General features: G+C 48.6%; 1 protein-coding gene across 1 annotated transcript in view; it reads right to left on the reverse strand.

The window, feature by feature from the left end:
* Positions 1 to 23,657, reverse strand: part of KNDC1 (kinase non-catalytic C-lobe domain containing 1) — a 134,413-nt gene that overhangs the window by 18,569 nt on the left and 92,187 nt on the right. The window contains exons 17-21 of the mRNA XM_088476932.1: positions 15,454 to 15,839; positions 14,339 to 14,432; positions 13,244 to 13,341; positions 11,938 to 12,137; positions 2,148 to 2,261 (exon numbers count right to left, since the gene is read on the reverse strand). Coding sequence (XP_088333058.1) covers positions 2,148 to 2,261; positions 11,938 to 12,137; positions 13,244 to 13,341; positions 14,339 to 14,432; positions 15,454 to 15,839 — 892 coding nt within the window. The remainder of the gene's footprint in view (positions 1 to 2,147; positions 2,262 to 11,937; positions 12,138 to 13,243; positions 13,342 to 14,338; positions 14,433 to 15,453; positions 15,840 to 23,657) is intronic.

The following is a 23,657-nucleotide window of genomic DNA, read 5'->3' on the forward strand; positions in this document are numbered from 1 at the left end:
GGCGAAAATGACGTCATCGGCGTGTACTGAATACTGCACAAAGTCTCAGATAAGCCTTAAAGATTTTTTATGTGGTACGCACATTATTGGTTTATCACACTATTAGGCGCATGCCCTCTCCACCCCTTATTTATATAGACATTTATTTTCTCTAATGACTTATAACCTATTGAGGTTCACTGCTTGCCCAGTGCTTAGAAAAAATGTCTGACACTTGGGGACTATACTGGCTATGGGAGTGGAGATTAGGGTTAGGCACTAGGGGAGGATTAGGCTATGGGAGTGGAGATTAGGGTTAGGCACTAAGGGAGGATTAGGCTATGGGAGTGGAGATTAGGGTTAGGCACTAGGGGAGGATTAGGCTATGGGAGTGGAGATTAGGGTTAGGCACTAGGGGAGGATTAGGCTATGGGAGTGGAGATTAGGGTTAGGCACTAGGGGAGGATTAGGCTATGGGAGTGGAGATTAGGGTTAGGCACTAGGGGAGGATTAGGCTATGGGAGTGGAGATTAGGGTTAGGCACTAGGGGAGGATTAGGCTATGGGAGTGGAGATTAGGGTTAGGCACTAGGGGAGGATTAGGCTATGGGAGTGGAGATTAGGGTTAGGCACTAGGGGAGGATTAGGCTATGGGAGTGGAGATTAGGGTTAGGCACTAGGGGAGGATTAGGCTATAGGAGTGGAGATTAGGGTTAGGCACTAGGGGAGGATAAGGCTATGGGAGTGGAGATTAGGGTTAGGCACTAGGGGAGGATTAGACTATGGGAGTGGAGATTAGGGTTAGGCACTAGCAGGAGAGGGGTTAGGGGTAGTCACAAGCACCAGGGAAGTTTTATCGACCTTCTAAACATGTCAACATTACATTAGTGTCGCCATGATGGATTTTGTCGTGTCAATGTCGACATACTGTGTGTCGCCATTACGACCATGTTGATATTCTCAGGTCGCCATGATGAATATCAACAAAATATACCACACCCCTACAAAGAGAGATCATGATATTTCCAGGTTTAGGCAACTTTGATTGATTAACGTGTGTTAAAGGATGATACAGAATCTAGAAAGTAATACCCATGCCCAATATAGGATATCTGTACACTGTCAGTCCTCCAAAAATACAATTATATTCAACTTACTAAAGAATTTATTATACATTTGTTACCTCGGTACTCGAATGCTGGGTACACACTAGATGATATGTCGTCCGATCCGGGCCCATCACGTACGAGGCCGGTACACACTAGATATTGTCTAGTGTACTGGCCTTTAGAACACAATTACCCAGATTCTTTACCAATTAAACATCAACCTATTCATAACAACCACACTAAATTTACTGCATCAAGACGGTATATATCAATTAGATACTCACACAAACTTGCAACATATAAAGTTTACACACAGTCAATATAGTGTACAACAGCTCAACATACAGTAGATGATACAATTGAAATACACAGCACACAAATGCGATCATTCAGATGAACCAGTGTTCTGATTTTAGTCCCTGTTTTATAGATATGCTAATCTGTAGGTAGGGTCTCATCTTTATGCATATATGTTGTATATAACATTCCCATACAATATAGAGCATTTCTTCCCAGGCGCACCATACTCAGCATTCCCATATATTTGTCCTCTAACTTTGTTTCTCATGTCTTTATTCCATTGTGATGTCCACCCATTACCATTTCAGTATCTCACCTGTAGCTTTCCCATATGAATCATTCCCATACATCTAGAAGTCAGCACAGACATATGCTATAGACAGCATTCGTGACCGCCATATGCTACAGACAGACTTAGTGACCGCCATATGCTACAGACAGAATTGGTGACCTCCATAAGCTACAGACAGCATTGGTGACCGCCATAAGCTACAGACAGCATTGGTGACCTCTATATATTACACGCAGCATTAGTGACTGCTATGAGAAAAAAAAAAAAAAACAGCCACATCCCTCAGCCCCCAGGGGCTGTTGTTTCATAGCACGGCCCATGGGTGGGGATAACAGTGTGATGTCCCCCCTCCCTCTGTCACCAAGGGCACATGTAGGGCAGAGATGAAAACAAAACCTCTATAAAATGAATTGCCCTTAGCAAGTAGCATGAAGGTTTTCAATTTATTTTAATTAATAGAGGCAATACCTTGGCAGAGTATTATTTATTCTGTCAACAAGAAACTGCAGAAGATCTTCCTGGGAACAGAAGTAGCGGAAGGAGTAGAGCAACTGCTGGACGTATCCATCCAAAACTGCATTCCTAGGACAAAAACATAAACACACTAAAGAAGCTGAAACTCATCATTAGGAGGAATACAGCTACAACAAAGCTCTTTGTAGTGCAGGAAAATGAGTCATTAGTTTGTTGTAAATGCCTTAACATATTCTGTACATTTAAGTAAATTAGGTACAGCTTTTACAGAGCTTGAATGGACATTCTAAAGACAGAAAACTTCATTTGGAAACCCTTTATGCTTCAGTAGCTGGCTAAGTGAGGCAATGCAATCTTAAGTGCGTCCATTTCAAAACGTATTGCTTGCTAAATTACATTTATTTCGCTAGTTTAATTGTTATAGTGAAGTCTATGGGTAAGCTTCCTTTCTATGGCAATAAATGTAAATTTGCTAAAGAGAAAGAAGAAAATAAAAATCACACACTTTGCAGAATAACAATCAACTGAACATGCACGAAGAACAACCCGACTAAATATTGCAAGTCAGGTGTCATCGTAGCAGTAATAGAATTCCATTCTCCGGTAATCCCTCCTGGCCTGACTGTAGGACACTGGCGATGATCAGACTGAGATTTATGGAAAGGAGACACTGTAATAAATCTTTGTACATCCAAGCTTATATTTCTATTTGCAGAATAATACTGTAATATCCATATGTGAGAGACTATTATTTTATATAGTGAGGCAAGCCACAGGAAAACAAGAGATATGGTAAGAACTTACCTTTGTTATCTCTGTTTCTACGAAGTCCATAGGGTCCACAGGGTTGACTTTGGGGTATAGGTTGGGAACCAAATCCGGGCACCACGCAGTTAAAGCTTTTAGCTCCCAGGATGCACTTGGGTCCACTCTCCCTATAACCCCACCCCCAAGCCAGAGGCACCTAAGTTAGTAAGTAGCCAAAGGCCGGAGGAGGAGAGAAAAAGAGAGAGAAAACTGGAACACTCGATAACCATACTCACAGAAATGGGAGACGGAAAACCGGTGACCAGCCACACAGCCCATTTGCAGCCAGGTGCGTCAGGGCGGGCGCCCTGTGGACCCTATGGACTTCGTAGAAACAGAGATAACAAAGGTAAGTTCTTACCATATCTCTTGTTTTCTACTTCAGGGTCCATAGGGGGTCCACAGGGTTGACCTTGGGGATGTCCCAAAGCAGTTCAACCAAGGGTGGGGACGCTCCTGTGCTGAGAGGTGAATCCGCCGCCAAAAAGGAAGCATCCTGAGAGGCAAAGGAAACCAATGCCTAGAACCTTAAAAAGGTGTGGACAGAAGACCACGTGGCCACCTAGCAATGCAAAACAGCCAAGGCGCCACAGCGAGCCACCCACGAGGGTTACATGGCCCGAGAAAAAACAAGCATCAACAACAGAAAGGCCTACCCATGGGTAGGCCCCTGAAGAAGACATACGAGGCCGTCCAGCCAACATTTGGCCATAGGCCGGCCATCCTTTCCTGTAAAAACCAGAAATCTCAGACCACCAATAAGGAGTCCGATTTCCGTCAGGAACTTGAACGGATCACATAAATCCACAGAGGCCGGACCACAGTCAATGAGGCCACACCAGCCGAGAGGACTGGGGACTGAATGGCCGCACCATAAGTTCCAGACTAATATGGAACCTAAAAATCACTAAGAAACACAAGGTGAGAGCAACTCACACCCTGACATGATGCCCTCCAGAAGAGGGAGCCACATGAGAACGGTCCCAATTCCGACACTCACCTGGTTGATATAAACTCCCTGAGAGAAAGAGAGAAAGCCAAACCAATAGACCATGTAATGGCTATCACAACCAGCGGTTCCATTAACTTTCCCCGGAGTTAACGAAGAACCACTACTAACCCCCAAGGAGTCCCTAGGGAGGACAAATGGAGGCATAATCCAGAAAACACTCCAAAGGATGAACTGGAGACCAGAGCGGAGCAATTCCATATCTTAATAATACTGACAGTGTAAAGATCCGCACTGTCAGGAAGGCCAGGCCGAGGGTGAAACCCAAGCCAGCCGGAAGGAATGCCAGAATATCTGGAAATCCTGGACACCAGAGGATCGTATCGACAGGTATAATACCATAAGAATTATGGCTGCCACAGTTTGTGGTAGGTCCCAGCAAAAGCTGATCCATGTGATCTAATCATTCCAACGATGACAAAGCCAGGGAAGCCGTAAGACCACTGTAGGGACGCAGTCAAAGACAAAGCAGGACCAAGGCCAACCCCAGGACCCTGAGACAACAGGTCTGGGCAGTGAAGCATCAGGAATGGAGTATCGATGGAGAGACTCCGAAAAACCAAGTACCCCTGACATCTGGGGCAATCAGAAGCCACCAGCAGGAAAGCATCTCCGTCTCGATTGAAACACTTCCCTCGAGAAAGAATAGAGACCGGAAAACATAGGTACGCAAATTGGAAGAACCACTTCACCGACAAAGAGTCACTGAAGGTTGCTTCAGAATCCCCAGAGTTGGACTGCAACACCATAGTGTGATAGAGTCAGAAGGCCGTGAGGGTCACCTCAGGAGGGCCCCCCCCTGCTCACCAGGAGATGAAACCTCTCTTGGGGAAGAGACTAGTCCCAGGGATGCACGTCGTGACGGCTGAGGACTCCCGCTTCCCAATGGAGAGCACCTGAAATGAACACTGTCGAGATGGTCGGGAGGAGACCCTCAGACAATGTCCGAATGTATGACATACCTGACATTGCCACCCAACGAACAGTATTGCTAAAAAGGAAGCCACTGTTCTGACCCTGTCGGACTGAACTTTTTCAGGTTCACCGGGAAACAAGGGCTATGCCAGAGTGAAGGCCCAAGACAGGCTAAAGTTCCAACAAGTTAATTGACAGGGTGGAATCGACAGACATCCAACTGCACTGAAATGGATGCGAACCAGACACTGGCCCTCATTCAGAGCCGTACGCTCTGAGCAGAGCGCACGCTCTGAATGAGGGCCGGCCTCCATGAAAATGGAGCGTCCTTCTGGACGCTCGTATAGCTGTGGGTCACCACCCACAGGCTACACGAGCGTGCATTTTGATGGCCGCGATGGTCGAGACCATCGCGACCATCGAAATTGCGAGCCGGAGCCTGCGGTTGAGGTTTTCAACCGCAAGCTCCGGAGTGATTTTGGCTCTATCAGAGCCAAAATCACTCCCACTGACATCACTAGTGATGTCAGTGGGCCGGCTTTTGACGGGAGGCGTTCCCGTGGGAACGCCCCCGTCAGGGAGGCACGCCCCCGGCACGCCTACCAAAGGGGGCGCGCTGTCAATCAACATTGACAGCACGCCCCCTTTGATCGGACACAACGAGCGAAGGACTTTCCTGCGCTCGTCGCGTCTGGCGCATGCGCACAACGGAGCTCCCTCCGTCGTGCGCATGCTCAGTCCAGAACATCGACCCACTTGCGAGCGGACAGCCGCTCGCGAGTGGGTCTGAATCAGGCCCACTGTCCTTAGCAAAGAATACCCTGGACGAGATGGCCATAGTCACCCGAAAAGGGACCGACTTGCCTCCGGGGAGAGCATCATCGTTTGAACAGTGATCAGACAGAAAAAACTTGTTCCATCTGGAGATAAGCCAATTACGGAAAGGCCTGGAATGGAACTAAGCCCATTCCACCCTTCCAAAGGCAGACACTGAATAATGGACCGTGCATCCCAGAGTGTAAAGACATATGTCGACTGCGCAGACATCCATGTACTCCTAATGGAAGAGTGGAGATGCCGTTTTACGCCAGAAGAATTCGCAGATTCTGAGAATCCAGCAGGGCTCCTAGGTGAAGAATACCCAAAGAGGGATGCAGGGAGGACTTTTTCCCCATTGATTAAACGTCTGCACCCTGAAGAAGCCACAGTCAACCTGACCCGGCTGTAAAGTACCCCGGTGATCCTGCTAAGAGCAGGAGGCCATCTAGGTACAGGAGCATTGGGATATACTGAACAGAAGAACTGTCAGAAAATCCAAAACGCTGGTAAACCCCTGTGGGGCTGAGAACAGTCCCAACAGGCAGAGCCCGAAAAATCGTAAGTGCTGTGATACAGCAAACCTCAGTCCATGCTGAGGCAAGGTCTCTGTAAGTACCCATAGGCACGCGTCCTGTATATCCAGTGATACCATAAAGTCCCCAGGTTCCAAACATAGTATGATGGAGCATAGGGATTGCCTCCTGAGCCCAGGTAGCTTTAGGAACTGGTTCAGGGAATTGAGACAGAGAATAGGCCAAAGAGGACCATTCAGCCACCGCACCAGAAAGAAAGCAGAACAACCAGTCCCTCGCTGAGAAAGTGGGGATGGCTCAATTAGCTCCGCTTACCGCAACAACTGTATAGCTTTCTGGATTTGTAAGGCCCTGTTCGGATCCAAATAAGGGCCTGCGAACCATCACATGGAAATAGGCCGCCGAAGCAAAGAGAGGGTGTACCCTCCTACCCACGTAGCCGTGGCAACTAGACACTAGTACCGGGCGAACTGAGAAAATCGCCATCTCCCAGTGGTAGGCCTGTCTCGTCAGGCTGAAGATATATCCGTAGGTTCAGAAGCAGGATCGGCTGGCAGTCCAAGCCTGCTCGGTACTGGATATGTCGGCCCTTGTAAAGGCCGACAGTCTATGAAGAAACAGACCTTTAGGCTGACCCAGAGGACAAAAAGACTTAATAGACTTAGTCTGAGGCCCTGTAGTGGGCATAGCTGAAGGCGGGAAATTTGTACTGCCACTGTCAAGGTCAGGACCCAACAAGATCCACCCTATAGATGGTATCTGCACCTCTGCATTCCCAGAGCGCAGCCATAGGGTATTACGGAGGATACCGTCGCAGCCGGAACTCTGAAAGTTAGGAGACTGGTATCCAATATAGGCATGTCCACCTATGACAACTGCATATATTACGTGAGCGACCAAATACATTTGAACCCCAGACGTGTTGGAGGGGAAAAAACATTACAAATGCATCAGCTCAGTATGCAATAGTATTAACCAACCATGCTATAGACATGGTAGGATGGGTAACAACCCCTGAAAGCGAGTATACCGATTTCAGGCTGAGTTACCACCTACGGATCGGAAGAATCCGACCACGCAGGAATGGGATGCGTAGTAACATCTGTAATCCGACGAGTAACACGCCCATCCACCCCAGGAGGGGCTCGTGATGACCCTCAGGGAATTTGGGACAGGAGGCCAAACACTGTTGTAATACCTCATATCTGGCAACAGCCAGAGTCCCGCCATGCGATCCACCCGCTAGTCAGCAACAGGGAACCAGAAGGCACGTAATACTGAGGGTGTATGATACAGGTGTAGGTCAACATTCACTCTAACCAGAATGGACCTGCTACCAGCCCTAAAGCAGGGATAATAATACTTGAAATAGGCTTCCCCCCATGTAAGAGGGAAAGAGTCCAAAACAGTATCCAGTTCACGGCAGAGCCAACTGGGAAGTAACCACAGGGCGTCAACCACGCCAATTTGCGTTTCGTAGAAAAACGACATCCACCCAGGGTGGCTGTTGTGGTAATCCCTGCTAGGGGCATGACAAACTATTGTGGCACCAGGGACAATTCATATACACGAAAAACCCCTGCAGGGAGCGAGTCTGTGTCACAGGGGAAGAGTGCAAGAAACTGCAGATACCCTGAGATGAAAAAGGGCAGTATGGTGAAGTAACCCCAAGTGAGGTACAACAATGGGGCCCGCCCGGCGATCCGCAATTGAGAGGATCCCGAGAAAACAAACCGCCCAAGGGGGTCATGAAAGGGGCCGGCACCCGATGACGCCACATACAGAACCCTTTAAGAGTTAAATCCTCCGCACTAACACCTGCAGCACATGGCTTGCAGGATAATAAAAATGGGTGCAGTATAACGCTCTATCTCCTGGTCAGACATATCTGACCAAGCCTTGCGATCAAGCAGCGCTATACTGGTCCTGACTGATACTAAAAATTAGCTGCAGGGACCCATTTTCAGCGTATGCAACACACAGTTCCACTCAAAATATGGCAACGTGCAGCACGCAACAGTATGTGACAAACCTCACAAATATTAACAAGTATATAAATGTGAGGTCTCAGAACCACCCCAAGTACAGATGTATTAGGGCAGATAAGGAAAAGGGATAGATATACACTGACAGGTGAGAGAATAAAGTACAGTCAGCACTAGCATAAGTCACATACAATGCAGATATATACATAAACATGTCATATAATATACTGCACTATTACACTGCATGCAACTTACCCAGATTCAGTGTCTGGGAAGGCTACAGCGCTGTGTACACTGACCTGATGGTGAGGTACGCAGGGGGACTGGACCAACTGCCATCTCCGGAGATTTCTGCTGCACCACAGAGAAATGGCCGCTGGAGAACTCAGAGGAAGCGTGGCCCGCGGAGGAAGCAGCTCAGCGACGCCAGACTATGGATACTGAAAGGCGCGCTGTGCTGAGGGAGGAGCCGCTGTAACAGGGAAGGCTGCCTCCCCTGGCCGGCTATTAACCCCCGGGACGCCGGCTCCCTGCACCGAACACTAAGTCCCTGGTGGTCTAGTGGACACACGGGGTATGGGGGGCCCGCCACCACTGCCGGCGCCTCCGGTCTGTCCCCAGAGACCGGAGGCACAGGACTGCATTTCAAATGCGCGGATCACCGCAAGCGGTGACCCGCGCCTTACCTGCTCCCCGTGGATCCGGCAGCAGTCCTGGGTGCCCGCAGAGTCCAGCTAGTACAGACTCTGGGGTTCCACTGAGATCCCCAGATCTGTACTGGCGTCTCAGCGCCAGCGGGGTGACGGAGTGGCAGCTTAGACGTCCTATGGACAGTCCGACGCTGCCGCTCTGAAGAATCCAAAGTAAAAATAAAAAAAAACTTTGTCCTTTAGAAAAAATAAAGCTTAGGGGCTGCTAATCAGCTCCCCACTGCACTAAACGGTGACCCGACTCCGGCCGGGCACCAACTTAAACTGAGGTGCCTCTGGCTTGGGGGTGGGGTTATAGGGAGAGTGGACCCAAGTGCATCCTGGGAGCTAAAAGCTTTAACTGCGTGGTGCCCGGATTTGGTTCCCAACCTATACCCCAAGGTCAACCCTGTGGACCCCCTATGGACCCTGAAGTAGAAATGTAATTCCAGGCACGGACATGCACTTTTGTTAAATGTAGTGAACAGTCCCAAATTACAGGCATTACATGGCATCGGAATGACAAAAGTATAATCATGTGACATGCCTAAGTCAGTAGGACTATATAATGGATGGAGATCATGTCAGGGAAGGCATTTCTGTGTTGCCCCATATGTATGTAATCAAGGTAACTTAGGAGAAGTCAGTGCAAAACAAGTTATTTATTCAGAGAGGGCATTGAAAGAATTTCCTTATCAATAGGATACATCCATTACATACGTGATGCACTACAAAGAGTGCTCCAAATAGGACCACACTTATTGGAAAATATCTCGCTTTATGTGGTAGCACTGTGTCTACAATAACAAGTTTTATACCCACATTCAGTCTAACTCCATTATTCCCATCAGTACAGGTACAACAACACCTTCGACCCTGATTCTACATAAGCCCCCCCCCACCCCCATCCCCACATTAGTGCTGTAACCACCCCATTATTACTTGTTTAGAAGGCCGGACACCTTCAATTACAGCAGCTATTTAGCTTCTGGAGGGAGTGCAGTGTTACCAATACTATTGTAAAAAGAATTAAAGCAACCCAGGGAAGGGGTTGGGGTGTATAATGCCCATACTGGCTCCAATATACTATGTGAACCCCACATTTGAAAGAGGATAGTCCCCTATTACAAATGTTGTGCCCCTCTTGTAGCTATTGTCTGGTGACCTGACACTACAGAAGAGTCAGGCTCCCCCCATCCTGGCTCTGAGAGATCCATTCATTTCATGTGCTAGGTTTGATAGTTTTCACAATGGTGTGCCTTGTTGGGCTACCCATGTTATTTCTATACGTTATCTAGATTTTATTCAAGACAGTGCAAACTGTTTTTTGGTGATTTTGGGCACACTTTCTTCGCGGTGTCAGGAGGTGCAGGCAAATGAATGCTATTTTCTGAAAATTTTAAATATTCTGTAAAAAAAAAAAAAAATCAAGGTATACTTTGTGTGGTGCCGTATAATCAGATTATTGATACTGATGTTGCAAAGTAACCAGTCCAAAAAGGAACAATAAAGACCAAGCACAGGGGAGAGACAAGCCTAAATGGCGAAGGGGGTAAGAATCATCAAGAAAACATTAAAATCAGACTCTGCTCTTTTAGTGAAATAGTTTGGGGTCTACACTGCACGTGATGGCTACCGTACGTGGTCAGAGGAGTTACACACCTGTATAAAGTGATTCAGTATAAAGTTTGCAGTGGTCTTGTCGATATCGCATAAAAACCATCACCTCCCCCCCTTCTTTTCAATCCACTAATCTTGAAAGCACTGTATGATATATAAAATATCCCATAAAAAGGTATATTTTATATATTACCTCTACAGTACTTAAAGAAGTCTACAATAGAGAAGTAACTGGAGTTGGTTACCACCTGATTGCTTTAGTGTATACTGTAGGTTCAGACATGTGACATTAAGTGATAATGCAGCGAGTTGTGTTATATTACTAATAATGCTCAATCAATAAAGGAGTATAATCTACAAAATGTGCTCTTCTTTAGAAGTTAGTACCTTTCAATCTCATGAACACACTAATGCGGAGTACAGCTGGTAAAACATATATTAATTCAGTGTATCTGCAGCGGTGTACACACATAATATATCTGTGATCAATGTCGTTCGCAGATCTATTGCATCTGCTGTGCTGTCGTGATATATCTGAAAGATATATTGTGCACATCTGACTGTGTGTATTGGCTAAAGACCGACCAGTTATGCTGGCTGCAGGAACCGCTGGCAATGACATCACATCTGGGCGGGAACATTTATGCCCATCCAATTGTGATGTCTAGCCAGACATAACAAGTGGTAATTGGTAAGTGGGGATGATCAGTTGGCCAATGCATCGGTCAAGGGCTGGACCATCCCAATTTGCATCCATTTGACGTTTAATCATTAATAGGATTTCACAAATGGGAGGGATTTATAGATTCCTTGTCAGAAGACATTATGGAGTCTATTTACTAAGCAGTGTTAGGAGACAGAGTGAAAAGTGATAAGGTGCCAGCCAATCAGCTCCCAACTGTCATGTTTCAAACACGGCCTGTGAGATGGCAGTTAGGAGCCGATTGGCTGGCACCTTATCACTTTTCACTCTGTATCCTAACACTGCTTAGTAACTAGACCCCTGAGACTCAATTGCATAAGTGCTTTCACTCCACTCAGTGGTACGAAACTAGAATACTGCTAGAAGATGCACCAATTAATTTGCCAGAGTCTGCTGCCACAGTCCAATTTAACGGAGCTGCCTGCCACGCCTGTTGATGTTGATTCAGATATAATTTATTTATCTTATTTAAGATTTGAAATGCATACATTGCTGTTTTACTATATATTTCATGATTCTGCCGATTGCCAAACATTGTATTTTCTAATTGTACTATATAGGTTATTGTACGATTTGTGTACTATCCTTATTTGCTCCTTTCTGAATAAAAATAAGTTAAAAAAACCCCCCATTAATAGGACGATTGTGAAAACCAGTGTTTAAAGGTATACAGGCTACATTTTGTTATGAAGTTTCTAATGTACCTCGAGTAGAGGTGGGCCAGTAGCCCAAGAGTTGTTCCAGCTTGTAGATTTGTAGATGTGTTGTCCCGGTTATGGCCTTTTTCATTATATACAAGCAAAAAGGCATCATCCTCGGAGGAGCTCAGAGACTCAAGACCAGCAAGGTTTGCTACCGTAGGAAGGTCCCGTGACTCAAGCCCCCACTGTTCTGCATAAGAAACCTTCATTTAGATAGAAAAAAGAAAAGATCAAAGATTAGGATCTGAAGGCGACAAGCTTCATCATTGAGGAGTGTAATATTAATGCGATGAACTCAAAATGAGATCCTATGAATAGTTCGAAAACTTCAGCCCATACTTTGTGTTACTAACGCAAATAATTAATAATTCAGGCACAATGTGTTTTATATAATATTATTATGGCACCATAAGTGTTCCACAGCACCTTACAAAGTACATAAACAAATACGTGGCCAGTGACTTACAATGGGTGTAGTAGGTATTAATCCTGACAGCGGAACCCTGGCAGGGGTGAAGATCCCAATCGCTAAATAAGGTAAGTATTGCTAACCTAATTCACCCCCCTAACCCTCCTTTAGGGGTGCCTAACCCTAACTTCCCCTGCCTAACCCCCCTTTAAGTGCCTAAACCTAACCCCTCCTTCCCCGCAGCCTAAACCTAGTCTCCCGGGGGGGTGCCTATCTCTTACCCCCCCTTCCCCTAGCCTAAAGCTAACCCTCCCGGGGGGTGCCTAACCCTAAGTTCCCCCTGAGAGCCCCTAGCCTAACCGCCCCCCCTGCGGCTGCCCGCCCAGCTTACCTTCGTTCAGTATAGCGGGCGTCGGGCTCCCGGCGTAGGTCTAATGACAGGCGTCGGGATTTCGACGTCTGTCATTAGTACTTTGCCGGCATTAGACAGTCGGGAAGCTGCGGTCGGTATTTAGACCGTCGGCTTCCTGATTACATCCCCTTACAATACAACACAATACAATGACATGGATAATATACTTTGCTACATTAACGACCATAACACCCAAATAAGCAACAGAGCATAAGCAACGAAGTGTTAGGTACCCTAGTGGGGAGTAAGGAGTAGATGCAAGTAAAGAGAAGCACAAGAGTTTAAAGGGCCCTGCTCGTAAGAGCTTACATTCTACAAGAGCCATCTGTGTATTTCATATACTATACATTAGTAACAACAGAAAACTCTCGATACGTTGCGTACAACCTTCAAATAAGAAAATATCTGTCAGCCAGAGATCGTCTATATGTTTAAGTCAGAAGACTCTGTTTTAATACAACTCTTTATGGACAATAGAATGTGCTCACCTGAAGTAATTTTTTGGCCAGTTCGAGGAACTGCACCTTAGATTTCATTTCTTCCAAATGGCTTTTAAGCTTGGGTAACAACTCTTTTACTTCAGAACCTGCAGACATTAAAGTATACAAAATGGTGGAAAATAGCGTACGGTTTGGAAATGATATCACGAACATTTGTGTCAATCAGGACTAATCATAAAATAAAACTGCAAGGGACGATATGGTTATGTTGAAGTCATGAATGAACTAAATCTTCCTAATAAATAATAACTTACAAACAGGCCAAAACTAGTATTATAAGCAAGGGTGGCATTATAAAAGTAGGGTGGTATCCCAAATATCCGCAGGTCCTATAAACTAATGAAAAGGTTTCAAATATATTTGCGATTGTTGCAATAATAGCACGAGCATAGATGCAGGGGCGTTTTAAGAGCTGGGGGTGCCCATGTGCAGGGCCGTAGCTAGGATAGTGCGGCCGGTGCCATCGCACAGGGCACCACAGGTCAGGGGGCGCTGTTTGGGCCTGTCAAATTTCTGTTTATTATCATTCCTGCTTGTAGCTTCCTCTTATTTCATCCCCAGCATCTCCTGGCCTCTCCTATCTCTTCCCTGGCCCTTCCCCATGAGGCCATGGCCCTTTTTTGGGTGCATTATGTCCCTTTGAAAAATGAGGGGGGTGCCAATGCTCTTTCTGGCACAGGGCACCAAAAATTCTAGTTACGGCTCTGCCCATGTGTATAGCTGGTGCCAGCAGCGCCACCTTGCCAGTTACATATTCAGAACAATGGCGCTTAAGAAGAAACGACAAGAGATTCTGCCATAGTGCCAGAGTCTTTGCTAGCTCCTGGGCAGATTGCGCCACTGGCGAGTATTGGGATGGGAGACACTACACGGGTAGCCAGAGGGGTGGGTGCTGGGCACAGTGTTTCCCTGGGCACATGTGCACCATGCCCTGTACCCATGATACCCCACTGTATATATGGTATTTCCATATCAATGCAATATTAGAGCATTAACCTTCAGTAAATGTAACAAATAGATACTGTAGAAGAATTGGATCATACACGAATATTCAATTGGGAGAAGGCTTCAGCAGCCACTTACCTTTATTCTTCTTCCCTTTCGGCATCAAGTTCTGGTAAAGTTTAATGGTTTTCCTATAATTTTTAGTTTCAATCATAAGCTGTTGCTCAAGTTCCTGTGGAAGGAGGAATAAAACACAAGTTTGAATTTCACAAGTTTAAAAACATAATCATCATTCTTCACTTGTAATAGAGCTTTACAGGATTTACCCCTTCAAGATAAAACATAACCTTTTCATTATGGAAATGTACAGAGCTTAATTACATCAGGTGGTGAAGGAAAGAAAAAAAGAGGATTACACAAGATCCTAAATCTGGAAGCACCTAATTAGTAAACCAATGACCCAACGCTCCGCCAGAGCAGACTGACATGAGACCCGCTGAAGGCAGAAGGACAGGACATAGCGAGAGAGTTACTTTCCATTTACAAGGAAGAGCACTAGAGGCCCAATTACACAGTTGGTTGCAAATTGGGCATAAACTGCTCTACGCATTTCTGCCCGTATGCAGATCCGTACACATATTGAGATGCATTCGGCTTTGCACCGTCAGCATGGTTTACACCAACTCATACTTATTTGTGCGTCTGTCCACCTGTGCCTCATATATTGCGGATTGCAGTTGGGTTCCATACTCACTGGCAACCTCTCATGGCTTTAATACTTATATAAATGATATAGGAGTACCAAAGGGTCCATAGCACATTGGTAGAAATCGGCTGCTCTTGATCTTGCTCTAATCCTGAATCACACCCACCAACAAAGAACTGCTCTATCCCCCATCTAAACGAAACCTACCCAAACTTTGTCTGCATCACTCTCAGTAGTATAGATGGCCTTCAGTGGCATGGAACCATTAAGTAAGTGCAACTGATTGCTGCTCCATCGATGGCCATCCCTGCTGTGGGGCACTATGGGCCAATCAGATATGGGGGGGGAGGACTTAGTGCACAACAGGAGATGCTTCCTTTGATGGTGGAGAACCATGAACTATCACCTAGGCTGCTATGATAAAAGCTTCAACACAGCCATGAGCACCTTGTAGTAAAATATTCTATATTGAGAGGTTACGCCTCTATGGTTGAATAGAGCACAACCAATGGTAGGCAGAGCAACAATAATTAAGAAGGCCACTTACCAGCCTCTTGGCCTCTATGCTCTTGGAACAATGGTCTTTCTGTCTTCCAAGGATGCTGACATAATGCTGGACGTCAGGATCAAACAACTCCGCTCCATAAAATGCACTGGACCAGCCGGAGCCACACTTGTACACCTCAGATGGACAAATGGACATGTTCTCACGTTGATTCATTAGTGACTCCATAATGGAATCTTCATTTTCCTCTATGAAGTCCGGACTGGCGCACAAACTGTTACACTCCGGGAACCCTCTGTACACAAAGTCCTCTTCAGACTCTGTCGGCAATCTCGGGCTTTGTGGCTGCTGATCCTTCTCCGTGATCTGTGGTAAAAAATCAGCAACATCTATCTTATCTGTGTCAGCGCCCACCTGCGTCTTGGAACCTTTAAAGGGAACAAGGAAAGGTCATGTGTAGAATACATACTGTGTTTTATTGAAAAGCACAAATGCCACAAAATAACACTGCTAAGATCCCATTACACACACTTGTCACTGGGGAGAGGTTCAGGTGCTAATGTTATATCAGATTGTAAGGGAAATTGTAAAACAAACTTGTGTATAAAAATAAACGTAGGGTGGGATACATGGTAAGCTATACAATAAACATACTTAGCTAGGGGCCACACTACGGGGCGCAAATAAAAAAGGAAATTTGTCTATCCTAATATATAGAGGGGGTGAGCGCTATAGATGTCATGTACTGAAAGCAATAAGAGCAAATTTTGACTAAATTAAATGGGAATCACTGAGTGTAATTTATAAATGGTCAAAAACTTACATGGGGGTTGCCAGCACTCATGATGCTGATGCCGGAATCCTGGCTAGTTGAGAATGCCGACACCTTCAGGCAAGTATCCCAACACTAACCCTACCCCCTAAATGTAACATTCCCCTCTCGCAGCCTAACCCTAACCCTCCCCCCTAGTGCCTAACTCTAACCCTCCCTCCGCAGCCTAACCTTAACCCTCCCCCTAGTGCCTAACTCTAACCCTCCCCCTAGTGCCTAACCCTAACCCTCCCCTAGTGCCTAACTCTAACCCTCCCCCTAGTGCCTAACCCTAACCCTCCCCCCACAGCCTGACCTTAACCCTCCCCCTAGTGCCTAAATCTAACCCTCCCCCTAAACCCAATACTTACCATCAAGATGTTCAGCGGTCGGTATGCTGGCACCGGGATTATGATTGATGTAGGGATTCCAGCTCCAGCATTCTGAGTGCTGGCATCCAGACTATCGGGATGCCAACTACATTCCCTTGTATGTACTCGTCATCTATACACAGCAATGGCAGCCATTTTGTGGGCTGAATTGAAATGCATGAGCATACAACCTATCGATTCATTGAGAATTGGCGACATTCCTTTGGCACAGAGCAGGATCTGGGGTAGGCGAATTAGCGCCAGCAACATCCAACAATCCGTGTGTTACTGTGGCTTCACACTTCATGGTTTCACCTGAGAAGCACAGTCTCAGCATTCTGATTTGTATTTCAATTACAGGGTTAGATGTACTAAGCCTTGGATAGAGATAAATTACCAAACAATCAGTTTCTAACTTTAATTTTTAAAACAACAAGAGATATGGTAAGAACTTACCTTTGTTATCTCTGTTTCTACAAAGTCCATAGGGTCCACAGGGTTGACCTTGGGGTATAGCTGGATCTGGATCCACGGGCACCACGCAGTTAAAGCTTTGCTGCTCCCAGGATGCACTTGGGTCCGTCCTCCTCTATACCCCGCCCCGGCCACAGGCACCTCAGTTGGTAAGCAGCTAAGGCCGGAGGAGGAGACTAAACAGAGAGAAGGAAGACTGGAACACACAAGAAACCATACTCACAGAAATGGGAGACGGAAAACCGGTGACCAGCCACACAGCCCATTTGAAGCCAGGTGCGTCAGGGCGGGCGCCCTGTGGACCCTATGGACTTCGTAGAAACAGAGATAACAAAGGTAAGTTCTTACCATATCTCTTGTTTTCTACTTCAGGGTCCATAGGGGGTCCACAGGGTTGACCTTGGGGATGTCCCAAAGCAGTTCAACTAAGGGCGGGGACGCTCCTGTGCTGAAAGGAGTACCCGGCGCCCAAAGGATGCATCCTGAGAGGCGAAGGTGTCAAACGCATAAAACCTCAAAAACGTCTGAATTGAAGACCAAGTAGCCACCTTACACAGCTGAACAGCGGAGGCGCCACGTCTAGCAGCCCAAGAGGGACCCACAGAACGAGTGGAATGAGCCTTAACAGAGGCTGGCACAGGTAAACCCACCTGCGCATAAGCCTCACAAATAACTGAACGAAGCCAACGGGCTAACGTTTGCTTGTTGGCAGGCCAACCCCTCTTGTGAAAACCGAAGAGGACAAACAAAGAATCCGACTTCCTAACCGAAGCAGTCCGGTCCACATAGATTCTAAGTGCCCGGACCACATCCAAGGAAGCCTCACCAGCAGAAAGATCAGGTGACTGAAAAGCTGGCACAACAAGTTCCTGATTAATGTGGAACTTTGAAACCACTTTGGGCAAAAACTCAGGACGCGTGCGGAGCACTGCCCTGTCCTGGTGAAAAATCAGAAGAGGAGGGCGACAGGAAAGCGCCCCCAATTCTGAAACCCTCCTGGCCGAAGCAATTGCCAGGAGAAAAATGGTCTTAAACGTCAGCCACTGGAGCTCCACCGACTCAAGCGGCTCAAAAGGAGGACCCTGCAAGACCCTCAGTACCACCGTCAAGTCCCACGGAGCCACCGGAGGCACGAAGGGAGGCTGGATCCTGAGAACACCTTGGAAAAAGGTGTAAACATCTGGCAGTATAGCAATCCGTCGCTGAAACCACACGGACAAAGCAGACACATGAACCTTCAGAGAGGCCAGGCGTAAGCCGAGGTCCAAACCCGATTGAAGAAATTCCAAGATTCTGGAAACCCGGAACACCTGCGGATCATAGTTTCTGGATTCACACCACTGAAAATAAGTGCGCCACACCCTGTGGTAAATCCGCGCGGAAGCAGGCTTGCGTGCCCTAAGCATGGTACCAATCACTGAACTGGAGAAACCCCTAGACCTCAAGACGGCTGTCTCAAGAGCCACGCCGTCAAAGACAGCCGACCCAGATCCGGGTAAAGGCAGGGCCCCTGAGACAACAGGTCCCGACGCTGAGGAAGAAGGTACGGAGCGTCGATGGAGAGGCACCTCAGATCGGAGTACCAAGGACGTCTGGGCCAAGCCGGAGCCACCAGCACGAGCGTGCCGCCGTCCTGCTTGAATTTCCGCAGAACCCGAGGAAGTAAGGATATCGGAGGAAACAGATACGCCAGGTGAAACGTCCATTTCACCGACAGAGCGTCTACCAGACAGGCGCCTGCGTCTCTTGTCCTTGACCCGTAAACGGGCAACTTGTGATTGTGACGGGAGGCCATCAAGTCCAGCTCCGGCAGCCCCCACCTGTCCACGAGTAGCTGAAACACCTCTGGGTGAAGCGACCATTCCCCGGGATGCACATCGTGACGGCTGAGGAAGTCCGCCTCCCAATTGAGGACTCCGGGAATGAAGACTGCCGAGATCGCTGGAACGTGACACTCCGCCCAAGCAAGAATGCGAGACACCTCCGACATTGCTGCCCGACTGCGAGTTCCCCCTTGGTGGTTGATGTACGCCACCGTGGTGGCGTTGTCGGACTGCACCTGAACCGCCCTTCCGTGAAGAGCGGGGCCGGACGACTGCAGGGCCCTGTACACAGCCCGCAGTTCCAGGATGTTGATGGGGAGAAGTGCTTCTTCCGCGGACCAACGACCCTGAAGCAATAATGAGCCGGTCACTGCCCCCCAACCCCGAAGACTGGCATCCGTCGTGAGCAGGACCCAGTCCGGGATCCAAAAGGGGCGCCCCTCGACCAGATGCGCCGTCTGAAGCCACCAAGCCAAAGACTGCCGAACCTCCGCGGACAACACCAGCATCTGAGAGCGGATCCGGTGAGGTAACCCGTTCCATTCCGATAGAATCAGCCCCTGCAGGGGCCGGGAATGGAACTGGGCAAATTCCACCATGTCGAATGTCGACACCATGGACCCCAGAACTCTCATAGCTGAATGGACCGACAGGCGGCAACTGCTCAGGCAACTGTGTATCCGCAGCTGCAGGGAGGAGACCTTCTCTGGAGTCAGGAAAATCCGCTGCTGACGAGAATCCAGCAGGGCTCCTAAATGAGCCATCCGCTGTGATGGAATCAGGGTGGACTTCTTCCAGTTTATCAACCACCCGTGTGCTTGAAGACAAGCAATGGTCAGGTGGAGATGTCGAAGAAGCACCTCCGGGGAGCTCGCCAGCAGCAGAAGATCGTCCAGGTACGGCAACAGACGTAGACCCTGACCCCGAAGGTGGGCAGCCATAACCGCCATCACCTTGGTGAACACCCTCGGAGCTGTGGAAAGGCCAAAAGGCAACGCCCGAAATTGGTAGTGATGGTTCAGGATAGCAAACCTCAGATACCGCTGATGTGCCGGTGCTATGGGCACATGGAGATAGGCGTCCTGGATATCGAGGGAGACCATATAATCCCCGGGTTCCATCGCCAGAATGATGGAACGTAACGTTTCCATCCTGAACCTGGGAACTCTGAGGTATCTGTTCAGAGACTTCAAATTCAGGATAGGGCGATGAGAACCATTGGGTTTCTGTACCAGAAACAGAGTAGAATAGTACCCCGTCCCGCGCTGAGACTGCGGAACGGGAACAATGACCCCTGCTTGTAGCAAGGATTCTATAGCTACCTGAATCTGACCAGCTTTGGTCTTGTCCAGAGAAGGACTCGTACAGAAAAACTGGTGGGGCGGCCTGAACCGAAAAGACAGGGCGTACCCCTGAGAGACTACTTCTCGAACCCAGGCATCCGTGGTGGTATTGTGCCAACACTGGGCGAATTGGAGAAGTCGGCCTCCCACTCTGGGGTCCCCCAGAGAGAGGCCCGTCCCATCAGGCAGCAGGCTTATCCTCCTGCTTGGAAGAAGGGCGCCGAGCACTCCATGCCTGCTTCTTGGGCTTGGGTGCGGCCTTGGTCGCCGAATGTCTCGGGAAGGACTGGCCCTTGGCCTTACCCTGAACCCGAAAGGACCGAAAGGCAGAGCTCCTCACTTTAGCCGGCGCAGAGGCCGAAGGGAGAAAAGCCGACTTGGACTTAGCCAAAGTATCCACTATTCTGTCCAAATCCGGACCAAATAGTAAATCACCATTAAAAGGCAAGGCCTCCAGACCCTTTTTTGAATCTGCATCAGCCCTCCAGGACCTCAGCCACAGGGAGCGCCGAGCAGACACCGCTGCAGCCGACACCCTAGAAGTGAGCAGGCTGGCATCCAAAGACGCTTCCCCAATATAGGAAGCTGCATCCCGCATCTGTCCCACTAACGCTCTCTGGATATCCGGAGCCTCATCAGGAAAGGTATCCTCCAAGGCATTGGCCCATGCCTCAATGGCTTTAGCCACCCAGGAGATAGCCATGGACGGGCGAGCCACCGCCCCGGAAAGAGAATAAATGGACTTTAAACAAGTCTCCACCTTCCTGTCCGTGGGATCCTTCAAAGAGGAGATAGACGGCAATGGCAGCGTCGCGCTTTTGATCAAGCGGGTAACGTGGGAATCCACCGCCGGCGGAGTTTCCCATTTCCTGCAATGAGCTTCAGGAAAAGGATAGTTCGCCGCCAACCTCTTCTGTGGATGGAACCTCTTACTAGGTAATTGCCAGGCCGCCGCCATATGATCCGATAATTGATCAGACAGGGGGAACACAGTTGAGGTCACCTTGGCCTTTTTAAAATTAGGAAACTTCGACCTAGGAGCCGGCGCATCATCCTCAACATGTAGGATAGCCCGCACCGCCCTAACTAAGGCTGGAACATTAATGGAGGACTTAGCTTCCACCTCCTGCCCCATGACATCAGAGTCAGAGTCCTCATGGATTTCTCCATCATCTGAGGACACTTCCGAGTCCGACAACTGCGCAGCTAGTGAACTCACAACCGGACGTTTAGACACCCTTGGTGGCACATCACCTTGCAACATGGACTGAAACGCCGAGGATGAAGCCGCCAGACTCTGTACGGAGCTGGATAGAACATCCACCCAAGGCAGTGGAGCCGTCGGAGCAAAACTCTGCAAAGGCACTACAGACTGACGCGTCCCTGGGGAAGACTGCACATACACAGGCAGTCCCGAGTAAGGACCCACAGTCTGGGCCCCGGGGGAAGACCGCAACATTTGTGGAACCCTCGGGGAATGGGGGATGGTGGGCTGCGGTAACGCCCTAGAAGGGACCGCTGATGGGACCGATAACCGGTCCGCAATAGACGCCAGCACCTGTGAAAACATCGCCCAAGGAGGGTCCTGTGATACAGGGGGGTTGGAGGGGCCCGGTACCAGCTGGCACCGCCCGCACAGACCATCCTGAGATAAGTCCTCCCCATCAACTCCAGCAGCACAACGTCTGCAGGAAAATAGCACAGGAGCCACAGAGCGCTCAGTTTCCTCATCAGACATGATACCGTAAATCACAAGAAATAGGTATCACCAGAGGAATTACGGTTTTAACACCCGCGCACTCACCAGTATGCGACACAACAGCCCAGATATGGTACTGTGTAGCACACAACAGTATGTGACTGACCCCACAAATACGTGTTTTATATAAGTGAGGGTCTCAGAAAAACGCCCTTCCCCCACACACCTGCCGGGCCGTAGGAGAAGGAAAGGGATAGTTATAAGCTGACTGTAAGGAGAATAAGTCACAGACAGGCAGCACTAGCAATAGTCACATACAATGCAGAAAGGTTAGTACTCACTGCACCTTCCGCTACAATCAACCGCCCAGATTCAGTGTCTGGGAGGGCTATAGCGCTGTGTACACTGTCCTTTTGCAGGGGAGAGGTACACAGGGGGACCGGTCCACTTGATACCGCCTGGGAGTCTGCGATGTGCCAGTAAAGATGGCCGCCGGAGACCTCAGAGGAGGAGTGGCCGAGAGATAAGAGCAGCTCAGCGACGCCAGACTCCTAGTTGAAAGGCGCGCTGAGCTGAGGGGAGGAGCCGCTAGACAGGGAAGGCTGCCTCCCCTGGCTAGCAATTAACCCCCGGGTTGCCGGTCCCGCTACCAGCCTGATACCCTGGTGGTCTAGCGTACACGCGGGGTATTCCTCAATTGAGGGGGAGCCCGCCGCCGCCGCTAGCGCCTCCGGTCTGTCCCCAGAGACCGGAGGCTCCTGACTGCATTGAAGTATCCGCGGCCCGCCGCACACGGCGACCCGCGGCTTACCTGATCGCCGTCGCGTCCGGCAGCAGTCAAGGGAGTCCCCAGAGCCCGGCTAGTACAGGCTCTGGGGTCCCGCCGCGATCCCCAGAGCTGTACTGGCGTCGCGGCGCCAGCGGGGAGAAGGAGCGGCAGCGTGGACGTCCTAAAGGACAGTCTGATGCTGCCGCTCTAACAGTGTAAAAAAAGTAGAAAAAAATAAAAAATTTCTCTTTTAAAATAAAGCTTAGGGGCTGCTCCTGCAGCCCCACTGCGACAGGGTGACCCGACTCCGGCCGGGCACCAACTAAAACTGAGGTGCCTGTGGCCGGGGCGGGGTATAGAGGAGGACGGACCCAAGTGCATCCTGGGAGCAGCAAAGCTTTAACTGCGTGGTGCCCGTGGATCCAGATCCAGCTATACCCCAAGGTCAACCCTGTGGACCCCCTATGGACCCTGAAGTAGAAACAGAATGTAAACTGAAACATAGAAAATGATTGGCTGGTACTTTATCTCTCTCCAGGGCTTAGTACATCTCCCCAGATGCGGCCCCCTCAGATGTGTGTCTGGATTGGAGAGAGACCCAGGGACATGGTAGTTTGGGGACTCTCAGGGGCCGTCTTTAGAGTGAGATATAGGTTCACACAAAACCTCTAATCTATATAACTCCCACTCTGTTAGTGCTTGTCGCCTGTCCCCAGGAACTAAGCACCCAAATTCAAAACATCAAAGAAAGAAAGAAAACCTAAGTAAAAGCTAGGACCTATCTAGCTAGTGCCTTACTCCGAAGGCACTACAAACAAGACTGAGTTTAGGCTGGAAGGGGAGGGGTTATATAGGGGATGGGAGACATTTTTTACTTAAGTTAGTGTCCGACTCCACACCTCACTATGCATAACCCAGAGTAATGGCATCACCCAGATGGACGATAAAGGAATCCA

Source organism: Taudactylus pleione, unplaced genomic scaffold, assembly GCF_031769625.1.
Source record: "Taudactylus pleione unplaced genomic scaffold, aTauple2 ptg000198l, whole genome shotgun sequence".
NCBI classification, from domain to species: domain Eukaryota; kingdom Metazoa; phylum Chordata; class Amphibia; order Anura; family Myobatrachidae; genus Taudactylus; species Taudactylus pleione.